General features: G+C 40.4%; 1 protein-coding gene across 3 annotated transcripts in view; it reads right to left on the reverse strand.

Annotated features, from left to right (window-relative positions):
• Positions 1-26,023, reverse strand: part of ITGA9 (integrin subunit alpha 9) — a 282,149-nt gene that overhangs the window by 66,391 nt on the left and 189,735 nt on the right. For all 3 annotated transcript variants that reach the window (XM_089532642.1, XM_089532643.1, XM_089532641.1), the window contains one exon: positions 2,177-2,269. In XM_089532642.1, the coding sequence (XP_089388768.1) occupies positions 2,177-2,269 (93 nt within the window). The remainder of the gene's footprint in view (positions 1-2,176; positions 2,270-26,023) is intronic.

Here is a 26,023-nt window from a genome sequence, read left to right on the forward strand (position 1 = left end):
CCTTTTATTTAGCTAAGATTTTCTTCGGTGCAATATCTAGTTCTTTCTGAAGTAACAGAAAATGTATCTGGTCTATATTCTCCATGACAGACTTTCACATACTTGAAGGACACTATCATGTCTCCCCTTAATCTTCTCTTCTCCAGACTAAACATATCCAACTGTTTCAACTGTTTCTCACAGGGTTTGGTTTCCAAACCCTGCATCATTCTAGTAGCTTTAATTTATCAATGTCTTTCTTAAAATGCCATGTCCCAAACTGGACATAATTCCACAAATGAGATCTGAGTGTCACAGAACAGAGCAGAACCTATCTCCCATTCTGTTGTCAATGCAGCTCAAAATTGCATTATATACTGTATCACTGGCCTGTTACAGACTGCCAAAATAAAGCTGCTTCGGGTCTCTTTGGAGGTATGCTGTTTAAATGATGCATGCATCCTAAGAATCCGGAAGCTGCACCAAAGCTGCACTCCAGTGCTTAGGAATGGAGTGTGGCTTTGGCGCAACCTCCGGACTCTTAGGACCCATGCATCATTTAAATAGCATACCTCCAAAGAGACCCGAAGCAGCTTTATTTGGGCAGTCTGTAACAGGCCACTATTAGTTCATATTCATTTTTACAACCATTAAGACACCTAGATATCTTTCATGTATGCTGCTATCAAGTCAGCTTTTCCCCCATTCTATATCATGTTTTTAATTTTTTGTTGCTAACAACAAGACATCTTATTTACTCATCTTATTCACTCATTTTGTTCTTATAAGAAAAGTTATGCCAAAATAAAAGAGCCAACCTCTAGTATCAATGTACCCAGAACTGATCTTCTTGTGCAACTGAAGTTCACACAGCCCTCTACTACAGTCCAAAACACACTGTAGAAATAATCCAGTTTGAGACCACTTTAACTGCCCTGACTCAATGTAAGGGAATTCTGAAAACAGTAGTTTTGTGAGATGTTTAGCCTTCTCTGGCAGAGAGCTCTAGTGCCACAGTAAACTACAATTCCTAGGATTCCCTAACACTGCATCAGGGCAGTAACCTCTAACTGAATTATTTCTGCAATGTGTTTTGGACGTACAATACAAAGACATTACATCTACTCTCCACAACAGAGTCTCCCCTTCCAGGTTCAAAGGACTAAGAACAGGAAAGAATAGTACAAAACTGAAAACAATGGTCATGAAATACACATAAAATAAAGCAATCGTCATAAAAGATAAATCAGAGGTTGCCCAGAAAATCAGGATCAATCCAATCACTAAGCAAAGTGAAATAATTATTGGAAGCTGCTTCACATTTAATTGATGATTATTAGACAGGATAAGGTGGCTGCTTCAAGTGCTGAAGGCCACATCATGATGGCCCACTCCTGGCAGGGCCCTCCACAGCCAGGTCCCTGTTGCAGTGGTGGCAGGACACCTCTGAGACCCTGACCCTGATGCTATGGCAGCAGAAGCAGAAGCAGTGCTTTTTTTTCTCACCTCAAGTGGCAGGACACCTTAGAACATACTATTACTGTATTACTGATGGGGAGAGGGAGACAGACTTAAGGGATTTACCTCCACTGACCTTGAGTAATAGGAACTTTGACAAGGGGGCTGGAGCCCATTGCCATTTGCTGTTCTGTTTCAGGCAGCAAAGTGGCTTTGAAATATTCAGAAACACTGCCAGATGGAAACAGCATAACCCCTACTAGTTAATTAAATTAATATGACAAAAAACTTGGAAAGAAGATAATAATAACAACACATATTTTTGCTGGCTCTCTGTTGTGTATAACTGAATTCTACATAGTTTGCATACCAGGATAACACTGAAAATACAGCAGAGTAACTAAGGACAGAAATGGTGGACAGCCCATTTCTATATGTCTGCTGAGGAAGCTTTTTAGAATAAATTTCTGTCCACTGAAAAGAAATCCTATTTGAATACCCAGTCAAATTCATTTGGGCTCCCTGACTATGAAGTGCTGTGACAGCACTACCACTGAACTCTGTTTAGAGAAGAGTGATCAGCAATAGCAGAACACCTTATAAGAAGAGTTGAGAGGTGACCACAACCTCTTTGTGGGCAAAGTCCAAAGCCACAGTGTATCTGTAAAGTAGCCAGTGGTTCACATGTTCTCTTGACACACAGGGAAGGTCATAACTATGGGAAGTCATAAGCTTTTACCTTGGACTTTGATCTCATGAAGGGAAAGCCCACACTGCACTTAAGGAAGTCCGAGTCTGGTTCAAGTAATTCACATGCGATACCCATCTCTTCCTGAAAGAAGGAAAGAAGGAAGGGTTTTTTAATGCTAAAGAACATCAAAACTGCAGCAGAAAGAAGAAAATGTTGGTTTGATGCAAGACACATTTAATTATTCTTTCTTGATGGCAAGCCCCACTGAATTCACAAAGTACCTACTTACTTAAAGCTAAACTTGGCACTTCATTTCCATACACAAAATATTTTGAATTTGAATTGACTTTCTCACACAGTAATAGCATATATAAGTCTGTCCCTGGCTTTCCACTCCACCAAACACATCGGAGAATGTAGACAGGTCTGTGAAAACTCATGCTGCCAACTTCTTTCTATTAGTTAGTCTCAAAGTTGTTACAAGAGCTCTCTACATACTGATTCTACTATATCTTTGAATTCTACCTACCATATATACTCGTCTATACGTCTAAACATTCATACCCAAAAACTGACCCCAAAATCCCAAGCTGACTTATTTATGGGTCAGTATGGTAATGTGATAGCAGTTCTTTCAGATTTCCCCATGTGGTGGGAAGATAGTTTCTTTTTCTCTTGAGCCAAGCATAAAGAGTCCTGAGTGATTTATTGCTGTCAAACAAACAAACAGAGCCCCTCTCCTGCCCACACTGTCTAGCTGATGGCTTAAACCAAAGCTGAAACGCTGAAGCAAAATGCCTCGATTAGAGTCTCTCTTGCTGTATGCACACATACACACACTGAAGGAACCTCCAAGTTTTACTCTCAACTTATCCATGGGACATGGCAAAACCTGTCCTCGACTTATACATGAGGTTGACTTGTAGTGGTACTTACTATTTATTTTTGAGTATACACATATAGGACTATACATTTCATCTCCACTGAAATCAATGGGATTGTAGTCATGTCTAACCTGAAATCAATTTCAGTAATACCTAAGGCTAACTAAATTACTCTGGATCCAATCCCATATTTGTGAGTTTTAAGATAGTCTGTAAACCCAAGAAAAACAGTTTCTGAACAAGTAAATGTTCACAATAAAAGATATATTATTCACTGTCCGAAAGATGTTGATAAACTACTACTCCCAGCATACCTCACCATTGGCCAAACAATCTGGAGTTGAATGGTGCTGAACAACACCTGGAGGGGCCCAGAATTCCTATCTCTGCCTCAAAGAGACATAGGACTTTATCACATGGGGAAAATCATGGGTTTAAACAGCAATTATCCCATGAAAATTACACAATCAGGATTAACATTTTCACATGAATGATTTGCTGCTATTTATTGCCTGTTCGTTCCCAGGATAATGGCTCTTTAATCGCAATGTGTGTGAAAATGTTAATTGCAACTGTGTGATTTTCACAGAATAATCACTGTTTAAACCCCCTGTGTGATAAAGTCCACAGATGTCTTTAATGTATAGACTGGCCTAGAGGGGGTCATACTTATCCATAATTTATCACCATCAATCAGATACTCTGTATTGTAATTTCTCCACCACCTAGAGAGACTAGAAATGGTGGGCCAATGATACTGGGCCTTGTAAATAGTTGCTCACCAATTCTAAAACTCCCTAGTAATAGTGATAAGACTGGCATCTTCCTTGCTCTCCTATAGACAAGCAATAAGTGTGTGATTTTTAATCCTTTGCCTTTAATTTTAATGAAAATTCTAAATTTTCAACTATTATTATACATTGCCTAAGCTAAGTTTTGGAAATGATTCACTAACATTTAAGTTATTACTAACAATTCATTAATTAAAAAAATAATTTTAAAATTTATTTTGTTAACTGTTAAACAATAGTGATATTTTGAGTAATGATTAGTCTTATTACTTGTTACATTAGTGGTCTTTTAAATTATTTTTTAAATTAAATGAAAGAACCAATTTTACAATATTTCTACTGTCTTAATTGCCAAAGAATAACTTGTTTCTAACAACTTAACAATAATCTATTAGCTCCAATATTAACGTATCAACCTTTGTGCAGGATGCAGGGTTCAAGTTAATAAATTTAATAACCACTTTGGAAATTTGTTTTCATCAACCCTTCGCTTCATTATCTGAGGCTGAATGATGAAAAGTCAGGTTTTTATCAGAGGAAGCCCAAAAAGCATATTTACAAGGAAAGAATTTACTTTATTTACACATCGAAGTGATTAGTTAGAGTCTCTCATTCTCAAGATGTGATTCTCAAGACTATCTCACATCTCTGCTCATATTTTAAGTAGTTTTAGAAAATTACTCCATATAATTTTGACAAGTCATACCAAAGAAATTGATTACCAGCCATACTACTATGGCTTCTCCAGAGATGTTGTGGTATAATGTTGTTTATTTTAGTCTGAAATACCACATCTTTTCACAGCTATTTCTTTCAAGTACATTTCCAGTAGTTTAACAGAACAACTGTTATCTTAGGAGATTTAATTGTAACAATGGTACCGTATGTGTGTGTATATATACCTGAAGTAGTGCTGACATATATACTCTCTAGAAGTTAATATTAAAATCCATTCCATTGTTTTGTTGTCAGCAGATTCTGCTCAGTATATATAGAAACAAAATTGAAATACAGTCGGCCTTTCTTATACACAGATTTTTTATACACGGATTCAAGCATCCACGGTTTAAAAATATTTTTAAAAAGTATACATTTCAAATATCAAACCTTGATTTTCCATTTTTTATAAGGGACACCATTTTACTATGTCATTATAGTTAATGAGACTTGAGCATACACAGATTTTGTTATACACGGGGAATCTTGGAACCAAACCCCAGCATATAACAAGGGTCCACTGTATGGATCTTTTAAAGTTGCCATGAAACTGAATGGGAGGGACTATAGCAGAGCAGTAAGGCAGAGGCTTCACATACTGGAAATCCCATGTTGTGATAGCTCTGGCTTAAAAACGATCAGTTAAAACATACTAAGAAAGATGTCGGCTTAAGATCCTGGAGAGACACTGCCAGCCACAGTAGGCAATGTAGGGCTATATGGACAAATTGTACAAAGCAACTTTCCCTACTTTCATGATAGCACTGGAGAATGTCATACTCCCCAACAGTTCACAGATGAAAACTGGGACACACGATGCCAAATAATATGAGAATGTGGTCAAGATAGTAAAAGTTGTAAATGAGGAAGACCACACAAGCTAAGAGGGGCTAATGGGAAAGCCAGATTCTGCCCCCTCCTCTCCTCTCCTGCCCCCCGGCTGAGTTAACTAACTGCAAACTACTTTTGCACCCTGAACTCAGTTTGCAGCAAGTGAAGTAAGCTGAGGACAAAAGGAGAAAGCAGGGGAAAGAAAGAGAAACTGGCATATTTTAAAATTAGCTGAAAAAGCAGATGATTAATCAGGACTGTCCCTGCCAAATCAGAACAGCTGGAGGATATGCAATGTTCATCAAGATAATACATTTATGAAGCGCCTCATTATTCAAACACTAATTATAGTAATACAATTAGACCAGAGCATTTTATCTTTATGCAGCACTTTTCTTTGCTTCAAAATAAAACATAACATTCAAATAAGCTTTCAAATAAGAAAGCTTCTCTGTAGGATGCAGTGATTTAGGGCAGATATTTGACTATTGCACTGGTTTTGTGCAAAGGTATGGTATAGTGGTTTGGACTAGAACTGAGAAGACCCAAAGTTAAACCCTGCCTCTTAATTTGATGTCTTTGTTTTAAAATAGACATATACCACCTGCCATGTACAGTGCATGATGTTTAATAACAGACTTAAATGTAAAAATTTGCAAAACTTTAAAGTAAAGCATAACTATACCTTTTAATCATGAGCATGCTTGTTTAATTATATATGTACTCGTGGTTTTAATTATTTTGTATTCGCTGTATGGTGTAATTGTATTGATGGCCTTGTGAACCGCTTTGATCACTGTGGAAAGGCAGTATATAAATAAAGTTTTTATTATTATTATTATTAATCATGAGGTAATAAATTAGAAATAAAAATGAAGGTGTCATTACTGGTTGACAATGGGCTCTTATGAGGATAAAAATGTGGGAGTCCCAGAATGAAGCACCATCTATTTTGCCCTCAGTTCCCAGAGGAAAGGTGGACTAAAATAGGAAGTCTTACAATAAAACATTACTTTCTACAGTTTAGCAGCTCTCTTCAGATGTGACTACTGCATCTTCATTCTCATGTTATCTGAAATATATGCTGTGTCAAAGGATCCAGACTGTTTCCTATTGGAGCATCTCTCAGATTATGGAGTAAAGCCATGGCTGAGCTTTCCTCATGAAAATGCAGCCCTATGTGGTGCAATTGCTTTGATAAATGTCAATGCTACACCAATGTTTCTCCCAGAAAAGAATGTAAAGCAGGCTTCCCCAACAATGGCTCCATACAGACAGGCCAAAATAAAGCTGCTTCAGGTTACTTTGGAGGTATGCTCTTTAAATGATGTATGCATACTAAGAGTCCGGAAGCTGCGCCAAAGCTGCGCTCTAGTCCTTAGGAATGGATCATGGCTTTGGCGCAGCTTCCAGACTCTTAGCACGCATGCATCATTTAAACAGCATACCTCCAAAGTGACCCGAAGCAGCTTTATTTTGGCAGTCTGTAACAGGCCTATAGCTGTGCTAGCTGATGATGTGAGGAAACCCATTAGAGGGCACCAATTTGTGGAAATCTGTGCATCACTAGGGGATAGTTGAACTCAGTGATAAAGTACATTCTTTGCAAGCTAAGATCCCTGGCATCTCTATGGAGGACAGGGAAGGACTTCTGTCCCAAATCCTGAGAGGTCAGTGATAAACTGTATAAACCAGGCTTCATCAGATGTTCAGGGTTACAGCTTCTATCTGTCCCAGCTAGCATGTTAATGGCCAGGATTTTTAAGAACTGTAGATGAAATATTTCGTGGTGGTGCCTAAATGCCTTCAAGTTGTTTCAGATTTATAACAACCTTGGGGAAAACCAATCATTGGGTTTTCTCATCAAGACTTACTTAAAGTCTTGCCATGTCTTTCTCTGAGGCTGAAGGAGTGTGATTTGATCATCTGCCTGAGGTCATCCAGTAAGTTTTGATGCCAGGTAGGAATTTTAACCCTGCTACCCCAGAGTCCTACTCACACATTCAAAACACTACACCATACTGGAAACCCTTTGGTGGTTACCAGCATTAAAATAAGGGGGTGGGGGGAAGATTAGACCACTGCTGCACAGAGTAGTTATCCATGCACTGGTCTGCAAGCTACTGGCTGATCATCCCTAGTGAGTTTCCAGGAGAGAAAGGAGCAATTGTGGGGAAAGGTGGACTAAAAGAGGAAGTCTTAAAATGCAACATTACTTTCTACAGTTTAGCAGCTCTCTGCAGATTGGGCACAGATATGCTAGTCCCCCACATCAGACACCTTCAGACACCAAAGGGTGGGTGGCATCAAGTTAAATGAAAAAGTGGTCTCACTCAATACTAAGTATCTTTTAATGTTCTTGAGAGGTCACGTGTAGATATACATCTTCCTTACATCTATGAAGCCCTGTTCAGACTTTCCAGATATACATTATGTGGGTACCATCCATACTACATGGGCTGACCACAAGAAGCACCACCACAGCACTGAGGCGGGTTACAGACTGCCGCTTTGCGGTGGTCTGCCACCGCCGCTTGCTCCATGAGGGAGCTGTAGCAGCCACACCGCGCGGCTCTCGCACAGAGCAAAAAAGGAGCTCCAAAATGGAGCTCCTTCTTGAGGCGCCTCTGACGTCGCGAGGCGCCACTGGTGCATTCGCGACGTCATAGGCGCCGCGACACGTCTGGACGCTATGCATCCAAGACGTAAAGATGGCGGCACCCGTATGAACAGGGCGCTGCCATTTTGTACGTATTCCATACGTACTAGGGTTAGGGGGTGCGGAAGCACCGCCCCTTCCTAACCCTAATACGTATGGAATACGTATTTTTTGGTGGTCTGTAACCCGCCTCAGTCTCCCAGCAAGTGAGACAGCAAATTTAAGACTCTTCAGTGATTCCTGTTATTTACAAGATAGATGCCTGCATTGCTCTCCCCCACATTCTTTGTTTTGTTCATTTCATGAGCAGGTGTCTATAATGCAGATGAGTTTTAGCCTAACAGTTTAACAATCTTCAGTTCACAGGAGGGCTCAAGATTGGGTTAGGAAACATAACCTTGAAAATGTGGTTGTTTTTTTCTCAACTGGGTGTCTTGATGAAACAAATCCAAATCCACTTACATATGCTTCCCTTTAAATATCTCTTTTACATCCAATTCTATGTGCACAGAAAAGCTCTTTATAGATGGTTCAAAGAAGTCCAGTAATGCACACAATTAAAGATGTATACTAAAACAAGTGTGCTAAAATAATCCACACTTCCTGCACAGCATAGTGACTTATTCTTAAAAACAGATTTAGATTATTTTGAGAAGATGCTGTGAACTGATTGCTATCACCCAGAGAAAGGAAACTCAAAAGACGACAGCAAAGATAAGCTATAGCTCATTCAGGGCATTTTGCACTAAAACAATAGAATGCATCTTCATGTTCTTGGTAGAATTTTAAAAGAAAGAAAATGGTGAAAGAAGTAAGTTATGAGCTCAAGGCTTTTTAAAATATTAATTTAAATTTCCATTCATTAAAACCCACGGCAATGGATCAAATACTACTATTAAAAATGACATTCTATTGCTCCAAGCATTACTTGATACAGTAGTTAGTTATACCAACTGATAATATATCTTATTTAAAGCACCAGGAGAGCAATCTTAACTTCCAGAACTGCTGTCTGGTAGAGGTCAGGCTCTAGTGGGATTGCCCCTCTATAGATAGGTGGCACCTTCATGCCAGAGGCCCCAGTTATACTACCCATCTTTGTTACTCTGTACCTTCAAGTTGTTCCTAACTAATGGTGACCCTAAGGCAAATTTAACGCAGTATTTATTCAGAGGAGGTTTGCCTCTGAGGCTGAGAGAGTGTGACTTGCCCAAGGTCACTCAGTGAGTTTCCATGGCTGACTAGAGATCCAAACCCTGGAGTCCAAGGTCATAATCCAATGCTCAAACCACTACATCTTGCTGGCTCTATGTAGTAAATTTACACGTGGGCACATGTAGTGGAACAATGCCGATAATGGCAAGTCCCAGAACAGGGCTCTCCAGGGTAAAGGCAGCATATAAATTGCACATCAATGGTCTCTTTATTTACCCCGCCACTCATAGGAATAGGCTCTCACCTGCTCCATACTAAGGGTGGCAAGGGTACTTTCTTTTCTGTTGTAAGCAATGGGGAGGGGGGTACTTTAAGAAAACCCATTGGTGACAAAGTGATAAAAAGTTAAGTCCTCCTCCAGCTGGTGTGACATTCCAAGCTCTGAATTTGATGACAACATAATTCGTGCCTGCAGTCTTACAATCTAACCAACATGATACAAAAAGCAAAAGGAATCAGTCCCCTACACACACACAAACTTTGCAATATTGAACTATAAAATTTTCTAAAGATTTAAGCAGACTTTGACATGCCATGATACATTTTTAAAAGTAACAGCATTGCTTTCGGGTGGGGGGGGGGGGATAAGATAACATTGTTACATTGCTTTTGGCATAACAAGTAATATAATTTTGCAAATGTTACTTTGAAAGGCCATTTTCAAAAAGTAATTAAAAGCAACTCGGCACTCATGAGTATTGTAATAATTTACTTTTGTATCATAGAGTTGTGTTTTTTTTTAAATGAACAAGCAGAAGTAACAAATTATTGCTTTAAAATAGCTCCAGCTCTGGCTATAAAGACAACATGATTACAAAAAGAAAAATGTATGTATGTGTGCATGTGTGCGTGTGGTGGGAAATGGGGAGCTAAGAGGAAAACAACCAAATTCAGGTATTCTTTCTTCACGATGCTTTGTATATTCATAGAAACATCTATGTTTCTCATGACCAAATCAATGTTTGGAAGTACATTAATGTGCACCTCTCAACATTTGTCGTAGGAAGGGGAGGAGGAGAAGAAATGAGGAAAGAGTATTTTCTTTGGCACAAAGCACAGATTTCCTGCTCTCTTCCATGATCTCATTAGCAAGTGCTGAAGGCACACCCACACTCCAATTCAGCAAATTCTAGTTTCACATCTTAGATTCCCAGCTTATTTGAGGAGACGTATTCCAATGAAATCAGTGACAGAAAACCTGTCTCCTTTCTCCCCTCACAGCTGAGCCTATTTTTGGATCATGAAATCACAGGCCTTGACGTACACAGGAAGTCTCCAAGTGAAGGAAGGAAAGGGGAAAGAAGTATCCCTGGGGGATTTCAGCATATTCCTCACCCCTCCCCACACACATAACTTGCATCTACTTTTTAAAGTGCACAGAGAAAAAGTAAGACAGGAGAAAAGACTCCAGTGTCCAAAATGTGTCCAAACTATGACAGAGAAGGTTAGATCATTTAAAACAACAACAAAAAAGCAATCCCCACTCCCCAACAAAAACCAATCATAAACACCAGAACCATGTACAGCTGAAGCTATGCAAGCAAGAAAGTTGAAGACCACCAGAAAAAAAGAAGAAGATGCTATTACATTTCCAGTTGTCAAGATATCCTGGAAGAACAATAAAAAAGCAAATACGTTTTGTCATAAAAGTATTAGCAAATGTTTATCAACACTTTCTAAAGATGAATTATAAGTTTACATAAAACTGATATTGGGAATTCAGTTCAAGATTAGATGAAAAGTTATTCTGCACTTGATTATTTTTTTTCAAATATCTAACAGAAGAGCATTTCACGAATTAAGTGCCAACACCTCACATGCCCTGCTCTGCATGGATACTAAGCAGACCTGAGGAAGATATAGTTCTACCAGGAAGATAAATAATATCTGCTGCTTCAGGCCTTTCACAGCAGTGGTTTCTAATCAGTAAATCTACAAATTACTAGAGGCTTAAAACGGTTTGTTTGCACAACCTGTAGTATGTCGAACACTCCCCTCAACCAGGAGAACTGTTAGAGCTCACAGAATAAAAACTGGATAAAATGTTTGTACCTTTAAATTGTATAGAAGAGGTAATTTCAGCAGATGTTATTTGTCACACAACTAAGTAACAATTGTCCGTCATACCCGAGTGATGCCCAGTGCAGAATGTCAAACAGATCATCGCCTCGTAAGATGTAAACTAAATCTTCATTTTAAGTTTAAACCTAAGAGGGGTGGCATCCTAAAGAGGAGACTCCAAGTCAACAATCTTCAACAAGCTGCCGTAAGAGACAACTTCCAGGCAAATTTGCAAACAACACTTGAAGACCATCCTGTAGACTCTTCTCCTACAGTGCTTTGGCAACATATCAAAAATAGCATCCTGCAATCTGCGACAGAATTGATTAGGATTCTCCCTCAAGAAAAATCAAGGCTGGTTTGATGAAAACAACCAAGAGATCCAGGAGCTGTTGGCAAAAAAGAGAACTGCTCACCAGGTACACCTCCCCCAGCCATCCTGCCATGTAAAAAAAGCAGCCTTTTGCCTCGCATGTAGTCAACTCCAACAAAAACTCAGAGACATTCAGAACAATTGGTGGATCAGTTTAGCAGAAAAGACACAACGTTGTGCAGATCTGGGTGATTCCAGAGGATTTTACGAAGCTCTTAAAGTACTGTTTGGACCTACATATTAGGTCCAAAGCTCCCTATACAGTACAGATGATCAAACACTAATTACAGATAAAGCTTCCATTCTGAACCAATGGGCTGAACATTTCCAAAGCCTCTTTAGTGCCAATTGAGTAGTCCAAGACTCAGCTATTGAACATATGACACGACAACCGATGAAAAATGAATTGGACATAGCTCCCACTTTGGAAGAAACCCTTAAGGCAGATGAAAAAAGGTAAGGCAGCTGGGATTGATGGAATTCCACCTGAAGCTTGTAAATATGGAGGCCATGTGCTAAATTCCACGAGCTCCTTGTGAGTTGCTGGGGAAAATGTGAACTGCCATCAGATCTCCAAGATGCAATCATCATCACCCTGTATAAGAAAAAAGGAGCAAAATCCGATTGCTCAAACTATCGAGGTATAACACTGCTCTCCATCACTGGAAAAATCCTTGCAAGGATACTCCTGAACAGATTAGTTCCTGCTACTGCAGAAGAACTTCTCCCTGAAAGACAATGTGGCTTTAGAGCTAATAGGAGCACTACAGATATGGTATTTGCCTTTAGACAACTGCAAGAGAAATGTAGAGAACAGAACAAAGGACTCTATGTAACATTTGTTGACCTCACCAAAGCCTTTGACACTGTGAGTAGAAAAGGTCTGTGGCAGATCCTGAAATGACTAGGATGTCCCCCCCCCCCCCCCATTTCTCAAAATGATTATATTGCTACATGAAGGCCAGCAAGGTCAAGTCAGATATGGTGACACTCTCTCGGAGCCCTTTCTAATAACTAATGGTGTGAAACAAGGTTGTGTTCTCATTCCAACTCTATTTACAGTCTTCTTCAGTATGATGCTCCAAAGGGCTACGGCAGATCTTGAAGAAGAAGATGGCATTTATACTGTACTGATGGTAACCTGTTTAACTTGAGCCGCCTGAGAGCTTGCACTAAGACTTTAAACTATCTAGTCAGTGAGCTGCTTTTTGCTGACGATGCTGCCCTCGTTGCCCATACAGAAGCAGCTCTGCAGCACCTAACATCTTGTTTTGTTACAGATGCAGAGCTCTTTGGACTGGAAGTCAGTCTGAAGAAAACGGAAATTCTCTACCAGCCTGAATCACAGGAAGAACACTACCATCCTCATGTCACTGTAGGCAAATCTGTGCTTAAGTCCGTCCAGCAGTTCACCTACCTGGGAGGCATCATCTCCTCAGATGCCAAGATTGATAAAGAGATCGATCACAGATTAGCAAAGGCATATAGTGCATTCGGAATGCTTCACAAAAGAGTCTGGAGTAACAAACACTTGAGGCAAAGCACAAAAATCAGTGTGTATAGAGCCACTGTACTGTCTGTTCTCCTTTATGGTTCTGAAACATGGGTTACCTATTGCCAACACCTACGACTCCTCGAACGCTTTCATCAGCGTTGTTTACACACAATTCTAAATATACACTGGACCGACTATGTAATGAATGTTGCTGTCCTTGAGCAAGCAGGGATCACCAGCATTGAGGCCATGCTATTGAGAACGCAGAACCATTGCCTCCCAAAAATAATACTCTACGGTGAGCTCGCCACGGGTCAATGTAAGAGGGACACCCCAAAGAAGAGGTACAAGGACTCCCTGAAACAACATCTCAGGCTTAGCCAAATCTATCACCAACAATGGTCCGCCCGGGCCTCGCATCGGGAGGCATGGAGACGCACTATCCACAACGCAGAAGGAACCGCAACCTGGAAACATCACCCAAGGAGACTTTCTGCTGTGCTTTCTGCAACCGGACTTGTTGATCTCGGATTGGCCTTTTTAGTCATCAACGCGCTTGTAGAAAGCGTGGGATGAGTCCTTCCTGAATCTTCATTCGCGAAGAAAAGCCAAAGAGGTAACAATCATTAAATGTACAGGGAATCATCTTCTGTTTTCTCTCTGGCAACCCTATTTAGACCTCAGTTTCTACATTTATTTTACCATATACAGTGCACCTGCATCATATACAGGCGCCGCTTACGCTGAAAGTCGATCAATGAAAATAACAATGACATGCACATTGTGCTGCGCGATATGCACAAGCCCCATTATTTTCAATGGGGCTTGAGCATACATACTATTTGTCTTATATAGGGGGTCCGGAATGGATCCCCCACATAAGGCAAGGGCACACTGTATACTCAAGGAATTTATGCCCCAAAATGGACTTCAAAAGCATGGGTAGACTTATATATGGAGCAATAAGCTAATACTGCTTATAAAGTTCCTAAAAGAGGTGTCCACCTTCCTTTGTAGCCAGGGATCTTTAAACAGTTCCTCATTTGAGACCCCATGCACTCCTCTGTGTGTGTGTGTGTGTGTGTGTGTTATCCCTCAGCCTCCCCTTGCAGCCAGAGCTAATAAACAGCTGCTGAGGTGAGGGACACAGAGAGAGAGTATGCCCAGGTTTGTACCCTGTTTTGCAAGCCATGAGTCTTGGAAATGCTGGTGGTAAAGGGAAGAGAGAGAGAGAGAGAACACCCAGGCTTGTTTCCCCATTTTCCATGCTAAGACTGTTTCATCTTGAAGGGTTACAAGTGCAAGTACACTGGTTTAACAAAATACAGTACTCAATACTCTCCAGCGTAGCACTAGATAGTAGGAGCAGAACTTGGTAATTTTATCAACTGGGGTAAGAATGTTAAGAATGCAACCTACTTGCTCACTTTCCGTGTTGGAAGTAGCTGTTGCTCAATGACAGAGTGTGTTCTTTGCATGTAGGCAGTTTCAGGTTCAATCCACCACATCTCTTGGTAGAACTGGTGGGATCATACATGTCTTCCAACTGAAGAGTTTCACTGACAATTAGTGAAGACACAACAGAGCTAAATGGACCACTGGTTTGATTTGGTATAAGACAACTTTCTAGATTCCTTATAGTTATTTGGCTTTACCTGTCCATTGGAATGAGCCCTCAGCCAAAACCTCTAGAATCTACCAGGAATTAGAAGTTCTCAAACAATCATCTGACTATGTATGAATGTTCTGAAAAACATGCAGAAAGAGAGCTGAGTAAAGTAGTACATTATGCAGAAAATGAGCCAAAGATTCATTTGGAGTAATTGCTGTCCTTTCATTATACCCCAGCAACCTTCTCTTCTTTTGCCTTTTATGGACTCCAAATGAACATTTTTTAAAACGAAGGTCATAATCTGTTGATGCTGCAAAGCCTACAGCTCTGCAAAAGTTTGCAATCTATATTATATTATTTGAGGGAGAAAAGAGACCAAGAACTCTTTAGAAATCTTTGTGGACAAAGACTGAAAGGCAAGTGGGGGAAAGGTAAGATTTACATCTGGCCAAAATGGGCAAACCTTTGCCCAATCCCCAAAACGCAGCTCAAATCCCATGTAAGTCTAAATATTTGTCTAATTCCTATGATATTTTAACTAACAGTGAGCTATTTATATTCTCATGGTATTTTAATCTTCCATGCAATCTTATATGAGAAACACCTGCATAAGAACTTCCAATTACTATGTTAATCCTTAATACTACAACACCCATCATGCAATACAATCCACAACATATAGGCACTTAAACACCAGGAGCCTTTCATTAAAGTGAGGAACTGATATGACTGAAAGAATTGAGGTGCAAGTGGAATGTGCAGCTGGATTTAAGCTACTGGGAGATTCTGAAGGAGAACAAATAAAAAGCAACAAAATTAATCTAATGGCTTTTACAGAATTCTGGGATCGAAGTAATTCAGTCCAAATTAATGTGATGAACACCACTCTAAGGACTGAGTTCATTGCTGCTTGTGGGAATCTACTGCCTGCAAAAACATAAAATCCTTCAAGTTCCAAACTGAAGACACACCAAAATATATTTGCATGGGTGCAGAGGGGAAGGAAGAGGCCAACAAGAGTTCAATTGGATTTTCCTTTCATTTGTGTTCATTTCCCTGCATGCAACTCCTTCTTGTTCTGCAACTGGAAAGGATGTGACAAAAGCTAAGTTGGTGTTAAGATGGGCTGGATGTGAGGAATATCCTGCCCTATCTGGAAACAGGAAGCTCTGGAAATGTAGGTTGGGGGGGGGGGGATAATCACAATATTCTTCTGAAGAACAACATTCCCTACACAAGGATCTGAATTATTTCTTGGGACAAAGTAAGAAATAACACCACCACCTTTGTCTGAATCAAGCCTCCAAGTCAAACAGCAGTTCTCCCACTACATGTGATTTTAGGTCGGAGCTGGAATGACTTCTGGATTTTTGTTTGCATGATCTGTGGGATGTGCTGTTGCAAGATTATCATCAGTGCAAATGCCAGTTCATTCATTTTCTTCCAAAAAAGGGAAAGCCTGCTCCCTCCTCAAGCAAGTTTCTTATAGTAAGATGCCATAAAAGCAACAGGAGTGTAACAGAGGCTCCCTTAATTAAGCCCTACAGGAAATGCCACTTTGGACTCCCTTTTATTTTCTCTGTCTTTAGAAATGTTTGCTGGCCTCCTTCAATAAAAGAAGACTAAGCATAACTTTCAAAAGTTATCATGTCAAGGATGAGATGACAGATTGTTACTGATGTTGCTAGTGATACAGACGGTTAAACAGGGTTGTGTTTTTGGTACTTTAGCCAAGATTCTCTAAAATAAGGTGGCCACCCATGAAATCACTAAAAGAGGAGATAGATATGTACAGTGTTTACATTTGCCTGTTTATATTTAGAGTTAATAATTTAGGCATGATACAGTTATTTAAATAGTAATTCAATACATCTCACTACAGTGAGGAAGATTATACCCAAGTGACTCATGTACCTGCCTGCTCAATGTGCTGTCCAGGTGCTAACTGCACAGAGTTAGCTTGCTTTCCAATCTTATACTTCTTCATCTTTAAACCAGACTTGACCTGGTTCTTCTTGAGATATTAACTATCATGTTAACTTTGGCTTATGGTAATCCTGTGAATGAGAGATTTGCTTGTGCTCCAATACAGAAAAGTTTAAACAGAAGAGGTTTTTGAACAGAGATCTGATCTCCAACAAGTCTTCAAAGGACTATTCTGCATCAAGTAGGACACATGACTGTTGCACTCAAAGAGAAGGTTGAAAACTGGTAGGCTGTTTTCCAGTATAACTGCTCACACTTTCATGGCACGTCTCAGCTTTGATATTTTTTTAAAATGGGTGAATTGGTAGAACATTAATTACAACTACTATAAATAATTCAGTCAGGTATGTGGGCATGCATAGGTGTGCAGATACAGCAACTGAGCAAGCACAACAGAGCACCTTGACTTGGGCAAGGGTGCCTCAGGCAACCAAATGTCTCAAGACAGGCCCTGTATCTATAGTCAGCTCTCCACTTTCTTGGGGGTTGGGGCTCAAGACCCCTACGAGAGTGGAAAAAAACACAAATAACTGGGGGAAGGTGGGAAGGCTGTGCGTGCATGTTCCTCTTCCTCCCCCCTATGCTTTAGCTGGCTTCCCTCAGCTCGCTAAAGCATGGGGGAAGGCAGGAGGTGCATGCTCACACTCTTCCCAGCTGCCCCTCCCTCATGCGCAGTGGTTAAATGCTGCTACTGCAGCCACAACACTGTAAGTTTGATCCTCCAAGGTCTACTCCTTCCATAGGTCAATAAAATGAGTACTCAGTTTGTTGGGGACAATTGGTTTGCACATTGTGAACTGCACAGGGAGGGCTAGTTCACTGATAAGTGGTATAGAAATGTACTTGCTATTGCTATATTGTCATTTCCCCCAAGGGGAAAAGCCCAGGAGAGAGAGAGGAGGAGGAGTGCATGCGCAGACAAACTTGCAAATGATAAAAGCTGCGAGTGTCAAAGCCACAAAAGTTGAGGGCCAGCTATACACACTTGTGTCTTTCGCCCACAGCTAGAAACAAAGATGGAGAGGGGCATAGTCTGGGCAGAAAATTGGCTTCGGTGAAACAACTGAGCAGACCCTCCTTCTGGCTAACCCTTTAAGGCATTTTTTAAAAATGGCTGTAGCTGTTTAAAAAATGAGACTGACTGTGTTGTGTGACTCATGCTCTAGTCAACTAAGCAAAATGTTGGGCTCTATCACCTTGTAAACTAGGCATGACCAACTTGTTACTTAGCCAAACCAAATTAATTCTTGAATGGAAGCATGGAAAGTTTTATCACAATCTGCTCTTACCCTCCCCACGTCTTAAGTCCTAGGGAGACAGCAGAAGCAGGAGATTTATCCATGGTGAATTGATATAAACAAGACTGCTTTCGCTGCCTGAAGCAGAAATGTAAATAACGCATACACACACATCAAGATGCACAGTATCCAAGATAGGCCAGGCTATTTTGGTCTGTGAGGATGCAGTGTGATGCCATGAATCAATCTGACAATGGCTCTGTACTGCTGGACCTCTGAACTGTATGGTGTGAACTACAGACTGATGTAGTCACTGGGCTGCTATCTATGAAGTATATCAAAGAGACAAGTAATTCAGTTTCATTAACTAGGGTGGGGTAAATAGGATGCTGGGTTCATTTATATGAAAGTTAATCCATACTGCAGATTTGATTAAAAAATCATAGCTCTTATTCCATAAACACTCTCATACTCATATATCCCAGTTCATTCATTAGTGTGATATGGGCAACGTTTTAAAAGGCAACTGTGTCTTGTTGCCAAGCAAAAGAAATTTCATTTCTTATGAGCCAAAACTAATACCTCTCACATACTTTGAAAGACCAGAAAAAAGCCTCTTTACAGATGTTGCTTTGTATGAAACAGACAACAGACACCATCAAACTAGTTTTAATGGTTAGCTTTTATGTACATTCCACCCTTCACAAATGTAGGCATAGTTTTGCTGGGATCTTTCACAGTTTAAATTGTAACAGTTTGATCTTGAATGGTCTTCTCCTCTACATGCTAGAGGATTACCAGCACCACAGCAGTTATACTATGAAAAACACAAACACGCACATATATTCAGGGCAGTCAAATGTGTCTCTCGTTTTAGTAAATCGGTACATATATGTACAGATAATTTAGAGGTCATTAATCCCCCCTCTCAAATTAATTCATTTTGGTGCAAAGTGAGATTAAAATGCTCACCCATTCAGAATGAATAAACCACATATTGAATCCAGTTGGCTAAGTCACAAGATTCTTCAGAATGAGTGCAATTCTGCCTGCCCTCTCTCTGATTTGGCTTTACAGTGGTACAACATAACTGTCAAATCTGATGTGGAAAAACACTCCATTTCAAAACACAGTGGTAAATGAGTGGGCCAATTAATAGAAATGAATGAGGGTTTTTTTGTACATTACGTAGAGGCAAATGTCATTGACTTTATATTGAAAATCTAACAAAATACATCCATATGTGTGAAACTTGTTGAAATACTTGTGTTGTGAAAATGTGTTAAAACTCCTGTCTTCCTGGTTTTTTCTTTTTCTTTTAATTAATCAAGATAGTTTCCGAACAAGATCAGGAATGCTGGCATACCTGGGGGAGCTCTTTGTCAGGCCTTTCACTGGCAGATGCTTTCTAGATGCTTTCTAAATACCTTCATTTTTAAGATTGAGGTATAAGTAGAAAGTAAGTTGCACACAAATAACAAGCAATCTTTCGGAGAAACCTCAGCATCAACCAAAACAGGGAAGGTATAGATTAGGCCTCTCAGTGAACACTAATCAAAAACATCCAGTCCCATGGCTTTTGAACACCTCCTTTTGCAGAAGTTGTGACTGATCTGATTGTTCTCCAGGGCAACAGCATGCAGATATAAGACTTGCAGATTCAACTTTGAGTGTTTTGTTTTATTTTTATAACTTGAATCACCAGAAATCCCCTAATCAGAGCCTGGTGCCAAAGATGTACATTGTGAATGGGAGTATTCTGAGAGCTAAACATTGTTTTGATCTAAACATTGCCATAAAACAACAGACTTGCATTTTCTCCAAGCTATCCTCATTTCAATAGTATCAATTAAAGGTATGCATTATTGTTACTATTTTTAAACAACTATATGCCAAAAATATTTGCTGATCTACTGCAGTTTACACAGAGAATGATTACTGGAACATATAGGTTAACATCTATCCATTATCCTAGGTTAACATCTACCCACTATTACCTACACATGCTCTAGAGATGCAAAGAGGTCAGCCTGGCTATCCCTGGATTGCTGAATCAGCTGATAAACAATTACCTGTTTTCTGCCTTTACTCCATGCTAGAGAAGCAGTCAGTTCAGGAGTAAATGCTGGAAGGTGTAGGTGTCAGCTGTGACAGTTTCCACAGCCACTCCCTTCTACTGGATGACAGGGCTGTGTACCATACAAACTTTCTGGGTCCTATATGGCACCTAGAGGTGCAGTGGAAGCCACTATTCTGTTGTTAGTATGCTGAAATAAGATTCAAATGACACTAGGGCAGCTTTTCGGGGAGGGGGGGCTCTTACCTATCAAATGCTGAAAGTCATTCTTCTACATACCTATTAAAGATACAGGTGCTCTGTCTTGTATTTTAGCTAGCAACCCCGGTTCAGTTAGCAAAATGTATTAGATTAGCCATTTGGAGTCAACTCCACTTGGTATCATTTGCAAGCTAACCCTTTCTGTGGCTTAGAGGAGGCCATTTTTCAAATGTAAAGAATGACCCATTACAAGACTAGAACACTGGTGCTTTTTCACACAGTCTATAAATGTGAGGATTACACTTGCATTTAGAAAAATTTAAATGGGAATGGTGGTGGACAAGACGGAAAACATAGCTCAATATTTTCTATGATTTTGACTAATCCAGATCTGCATGCCAGCTCTAAACCTGTAACTTCAAAATCACAAAGTCTTTCTTGAAAACAGATAAAAAGAAGTTTTCAGAAAATCCTTTCACAAGTGATCTAAAGAGAGAAACAAGCCCATGGAAAAGTATGCTATCAAACTGATATTTTAAAGATAAATGACTTTCACTTCCTTGCCCCTTTAATCTCAGCCTAATCTTTTAAAACCACGATATCTGCAACCAGTTGGAGAAGATACAGTAGTCTCTGATGTCTCAAGGGCAAACAAATCACAAGCAGCTGAATTTATTCTATATATGTACTTCCTATGCATTTCTATATAGACGCACCAAGAGAAAAAACAAGAAAATACCACAAATCAGCCTCTAGAATCCTAAATAATCCAGATAGTCCATTAATGGCTTTATTTTGGGGGGAAAGCTACTAATTATAGGCAGAGTGACCAGACTTTACGTGTTATGCATGTTGCTGTCCTATTGCTATATCTGTTCAAGCCATCTATCCCAGTACCAAAACTCTAAGCCTAGGCTGAAAACATGTAGTCCTCCAAACATTGATGGATCAGCCCTAACCAGCATAGCCAGTGGTGAGAGATGATGGGAGCTGCATTCTAACAGCATCCAGAGAGTCATACATTCCCCATCACTGTGGTAAGACCTGGTGTGGACATGCAGCTGGATGTGGTAGTAAAATAGCCTGTCCCACAATGGATAAACTTGTTTTGGAAAACTCCCCTACAATAAAAACTCCTGTGAACAGAAGACCAAAACAAAGAGCTTAGCTAGAATCCCTCCTTTTTGTTGTGGTAGCTTTTTTGTCTGCCAACCATATTTATTTAGACATGATAGATTATTTCAAAGTTGTATGGCTCACCATATTATGAAGAAGCAGAGTTTAGTCTACTGGATGTAAAGCCCATGCCTCTATCTATTATAAATGTATGTTTTCAATTACTTTAATATGGTTAATAGTTTGATTCTGTTGTAAAGTTGACTTTTTGTATGTTTTAATGATATTGTAATCATTTTAATATGTAAGCTGCATGGAGTCCCAAACTTTGGGAAAAGGTGGGATATGTGGGATGGTCATCAAACACCATCACTGAATACAGTTATGAATATAGATATGATTATAACAAGTGCATGTGAACCAACCATAATGTTCTCTGAAGATCCAGATTCAAACATCTCAGCTTTGGGAAAAGTCTCAGGTTTAAGGGGGAAGGTGGAGTATAAATAAAGCAACACAATACAGTACAAAGACGGCTTCTTTCCCACTCACCCCAGCGCTACAGTTTATGAGGAAGTATGCCAAGCAAAACTCACAGGATATTTAAAAAGCCCAAACTTTAGCACAAGTAGATATCATTGCATTTTCTTACTGTAAAGCTGGATTCTAACCATTCTGTCAGCATTAAACTATGCAAAGCGTAATTTCCAGCATTACAGCCTGCACTATATCTAATTGACCTAATTCACTTAATTCCCTAAAGACACCAGATCCTGTATGATCTTGGAAGCTAAGCAGGGTCAGCCCTAGTTTGCACCTGGATAGGAGCCTACCAAAGAATACCAGGTTCTGTAGGCAATGTTTCAGAGGAAGAAACCTCTGAGTATACCTTGCCTAAGAAAACTCTATGAATTTAATGAGTTGACATAAGTCAGCAGGTGACTTAAAGACACATACATACATGCACACTATACCTAATTAACTTTCCAAATAGTTTTCAAATGGATTTAGTATCACATCTATTAGGCAGTTATTAATTAAGAGATTATATCAAAATTGTGATAGCAAAGTGAACTCAATATCAGAAATAATATTAAAGTAAAAATGGACAACTATTCAATAACAGCAATCTAATAAATTTAATAATCGCATATAACTTTGACAGGGGGATTCCCCCACCCAACTCTCCACACACAATGCAATGTAACCAATCCATTTGTCTAGTACTGTGGTGGCGAACCTATGGCACATGTGTCCTCTCTGGCATGCAAATTCATTTTGAAGGGCATGCGGAGAGAAGGGAGGACAAGGGAAGAGGAGGAACAGGCACATGCCTTTAGCTGTCTCTGGAGGGAGAGGGGGAAAGGAACAGGCATGCCCCCTCACCCTCCCGGGCCCTTAGCTATCTTCAGGGGACTCCCACTCCAGACATCCCACCCCCAGAAGGCGGAATCCCACCCCTGGAGGTTTCACCCCAGCACCAGGTAACACCCGGTGCCTGAATGCCTTTGAGTTGGACCACTCGGCATTTGAGTTTGGGCACTCAGTCCCTAAAAGGTTCACCATGACCGGTCTAGGAACATAAGTGTTACAAAGATCTAGACCTTGCTTTAAAATGTGAAAAATATTCTTAGATTATAATACACATCATTCTGGGATTGAGAACTGACGTGTCTATGTTTGTCTACTCAGAAGTGGGTCCCACTGAGTTTAATGGTGTTTACTCCCAGGTATGTAGAGAGCATCAGATTGCAACATCAATCTGAAATTTAGAACATGATATCTGTTTTATATGATACAAAGAGAACCCATTTCTGAATAACTGTACAATATCCTATAAACAGCCTGAAACAGTACTTTTACAAAATGGGGATGGGGAACTTCCAGCCCACAGAGGTTCCACATCGTACTCAAGGAGGCCTACTCAAATCTGGTGCCCTGGAGATTTGCCATGGTGATTAGCAAGGGCAGACATTCTCACTTGAATCAGTAGTCAGTGGTAACAGCAGAAATTCTCCTGACTGCTTCTCCCCTCTCCAATGGGAAGCCAAGTGGCATACTAAGGGGAATCCAAACTGAAAGAAATAACAGCAGAGGTCCCATTTGCTCATGCTGCATAATGAATGAACAGATTTGCAAAACTACCTGTGTTTCCAAGAGATGACTGAACCCTTAAATTGAGATTCACAAGGTTCCACTTCTGTTTGTCACATGCAGGAAGTGAAAAGACAAACTGCTATCCATATTCCCCAAAGATGCCTGTTTGGAACTCAGTCAACTTCTAGCAGAATATCTGAATGGGTTTCTGCCAGAAAAGGTGAAGAAGATGAATTGGTCCCAGAATCATCCTTCCACAAGCTGGCTGAGTGCTTAGGTCATAGAAAAAGTTGTAAGTGCTGGCTGAGAGTGCTTCATTTCTCCTCTGACCTTTTCAAGGCTGAGTGAGGGGTTGTACAGACAGCCCCGAAGGGGCAGCATATAGCTGCCCCTGTTTCAGCCAGATAGGGCCGCAGCAAACGCATATTGCAGCCCCAATGTGACCTTTCCAGGGCACAAAAGAGCCACAAAAAGTTGCTCCTTTTTGTGCCCTGAAAAGGGTGCCATAGCCACATTGCCGTGGCTTGGCGGCACTCCTTCAGCGCTGCGTCGTTTGTCAGAGGAGCACCATGACACTGCATGCCATGTGGTGTGACACACTGTGTCACAGCACCCTGGAGGTGGAGCTGAGGCTTGCGTTGTGGAGATGCTATACCCCATCTCCGCCCCCCCAGCTGGGCTTTCAGACCAGTTTGTACAGGGGGTGGGTTTCTGCATGGGAAAGGCAAAGGAGGAGTGAAAGCAAATGTTGTGGTCAAACATCCTGAGGGCATCTCACTTGTGGAGAAGTCAGTGAGGGAATCCAGTATGTTGTTCTAAAAATGTTTTGCTTAGTTTAAAAATCCAAGAAAACTGTATGATGCTAGTTGACATAAAAAGTAAATAGTCCAACCCAGGGAGAAGCCATAAACAGAGGGAGATATGGTATGAGGTGTCAGCACCATTAACCTGGAAGAAGGGAGAGCTACATGGTACTGGTTACTCCCAAGCTGACCCCCATTTCAAATAGCCTGGATAGTCTTGGCCACAGGTCCACTGGGCTGAAAATGCTGCTGCTCGATGCCAGATCAGTGAATGGAAAGACACCACTGATCCAAGACTTGATCCCAGGTGAGTATGCCAACCTGGCTCGTATAACAGAGACCTGGCTGGATGAAGCTAGGAGGGGGCTAATCTTTGGCCTGTGGGGTCCCTTGGGGTTCTGTTCTGTCCTGCATGTTATTTAACATCTATGTGAAACCTCTGGGAGAGGTCATGCGGAGTTTTGGGATGCAGTGTCACCAGTATGCGGATGACACCCAACAGGCCCATAGCTAGGCCTTTGAAAATTAATCCAGACAAGTCAGTCGTAAGGCAGATAAGGGAATGGGGATTTAGCCTGTGATAGATGGAGTTACACTCCCTCTGAAATCTCAGGTTCACAGCCTGGGTGTGCTCCTGGATTTGAATCTGAGCCTGGATGACCAGATTTCAGTTGTGGTCAGGAGTGCATTTGAACAGTTAAAACTAGTGCGCCAGCTGCCCCCATTTCTTTAGAAGTTGGATCTGCCTTGACTACATACCATTTGGACTATTGTAATGTACTCTACATGAGGCTACCCTTAGAAACTATTCAGAAACTGCAGGGGATGGAAAATGCTCTGACCAGGCTGTTGACTGGAGCTGACTGCAGGGATCATGTCACTCCCTTGTTGAAACAGCTGCACTGACTACTGGTCCATTTCTGGGCAGAATTCAAGGTACTTGTTTTGACCATTAAAGCCCTCAATGGCTTGGATCTAGACTATCTGAAGGGCAGTATCTCCCTGTACAAGCCAGCCTGAGTGATAAGATCAGTAGGAGAAGGTTTTCTTTCACTTCCCCCACTGTTGCAGGTGAAGTTGGTGAGAACTCAAGAGGGAGCTCTCTCTATGGCTGCTCCCAGACTGTGGAACTCCCTACCATGGAAGGTCAGGTCAGCCCTCTCACTGCTCTGTTTCTGCTGGCAGTTTAAGACATTTTTATTTAGGCAGGTATTTGGTGGCTAAATTTTACTTGTGCCAGTTTTAACTGTGTTTTAATTTATGTTTTAATATTAATAATTTTTAATAATTTTTAAAACTTTTATAAATTAACACTTTTATTTCTGTCTTTCTAAAATTATTTTGTCTTTTAAAATTATTATAACCCACCTTGAATCCCACTGTGGGAGAGAGTGGGGATATAAATCCTTGATATAAATAATAAAAAATAATAATAACTCCAGAACTCCAGGCCCATATCAAGCATATTAGCTTCTTCTCTACCTCAGAAAAACACTTGACACTGATTCCAATGCCTCTCTGTCTAGAATTTTCACCAATATTTCAAAAATCAAGGAAATATCTTTTTAAGAACATTTGCACTCCTTTTCCTGCTAATTTAAATGGGAAGTGCTTGCGATAGAAATCCAGTGTCATGTCAAATATGGGAAAGGACATCTTTGGTCACTTTAAAATGTTTGAACTACATTCCTGCATCCCCTTAACATTGTCTATGCTGGCTTGAGCCAAGAGGAGTTGCC

Source organism: Sceloporus occidentalis, unplaced genomic scaffold (genome assembly GCF_023333645.1).
Source record: "Sceloporus occidentalis isolate IW3139 unplaced genomic scaffold, rSceOcc1.0.p SCAF_7, whole genome shotgun sequence".
Classification (NCBI taxonomy): domain Eukaryota; kingdom Metazoa; phylum Chordata; class Lepidosauria; order Squamata; family Phrynosomatidae; genus Sceloporus; species Sceloporus occidentalis.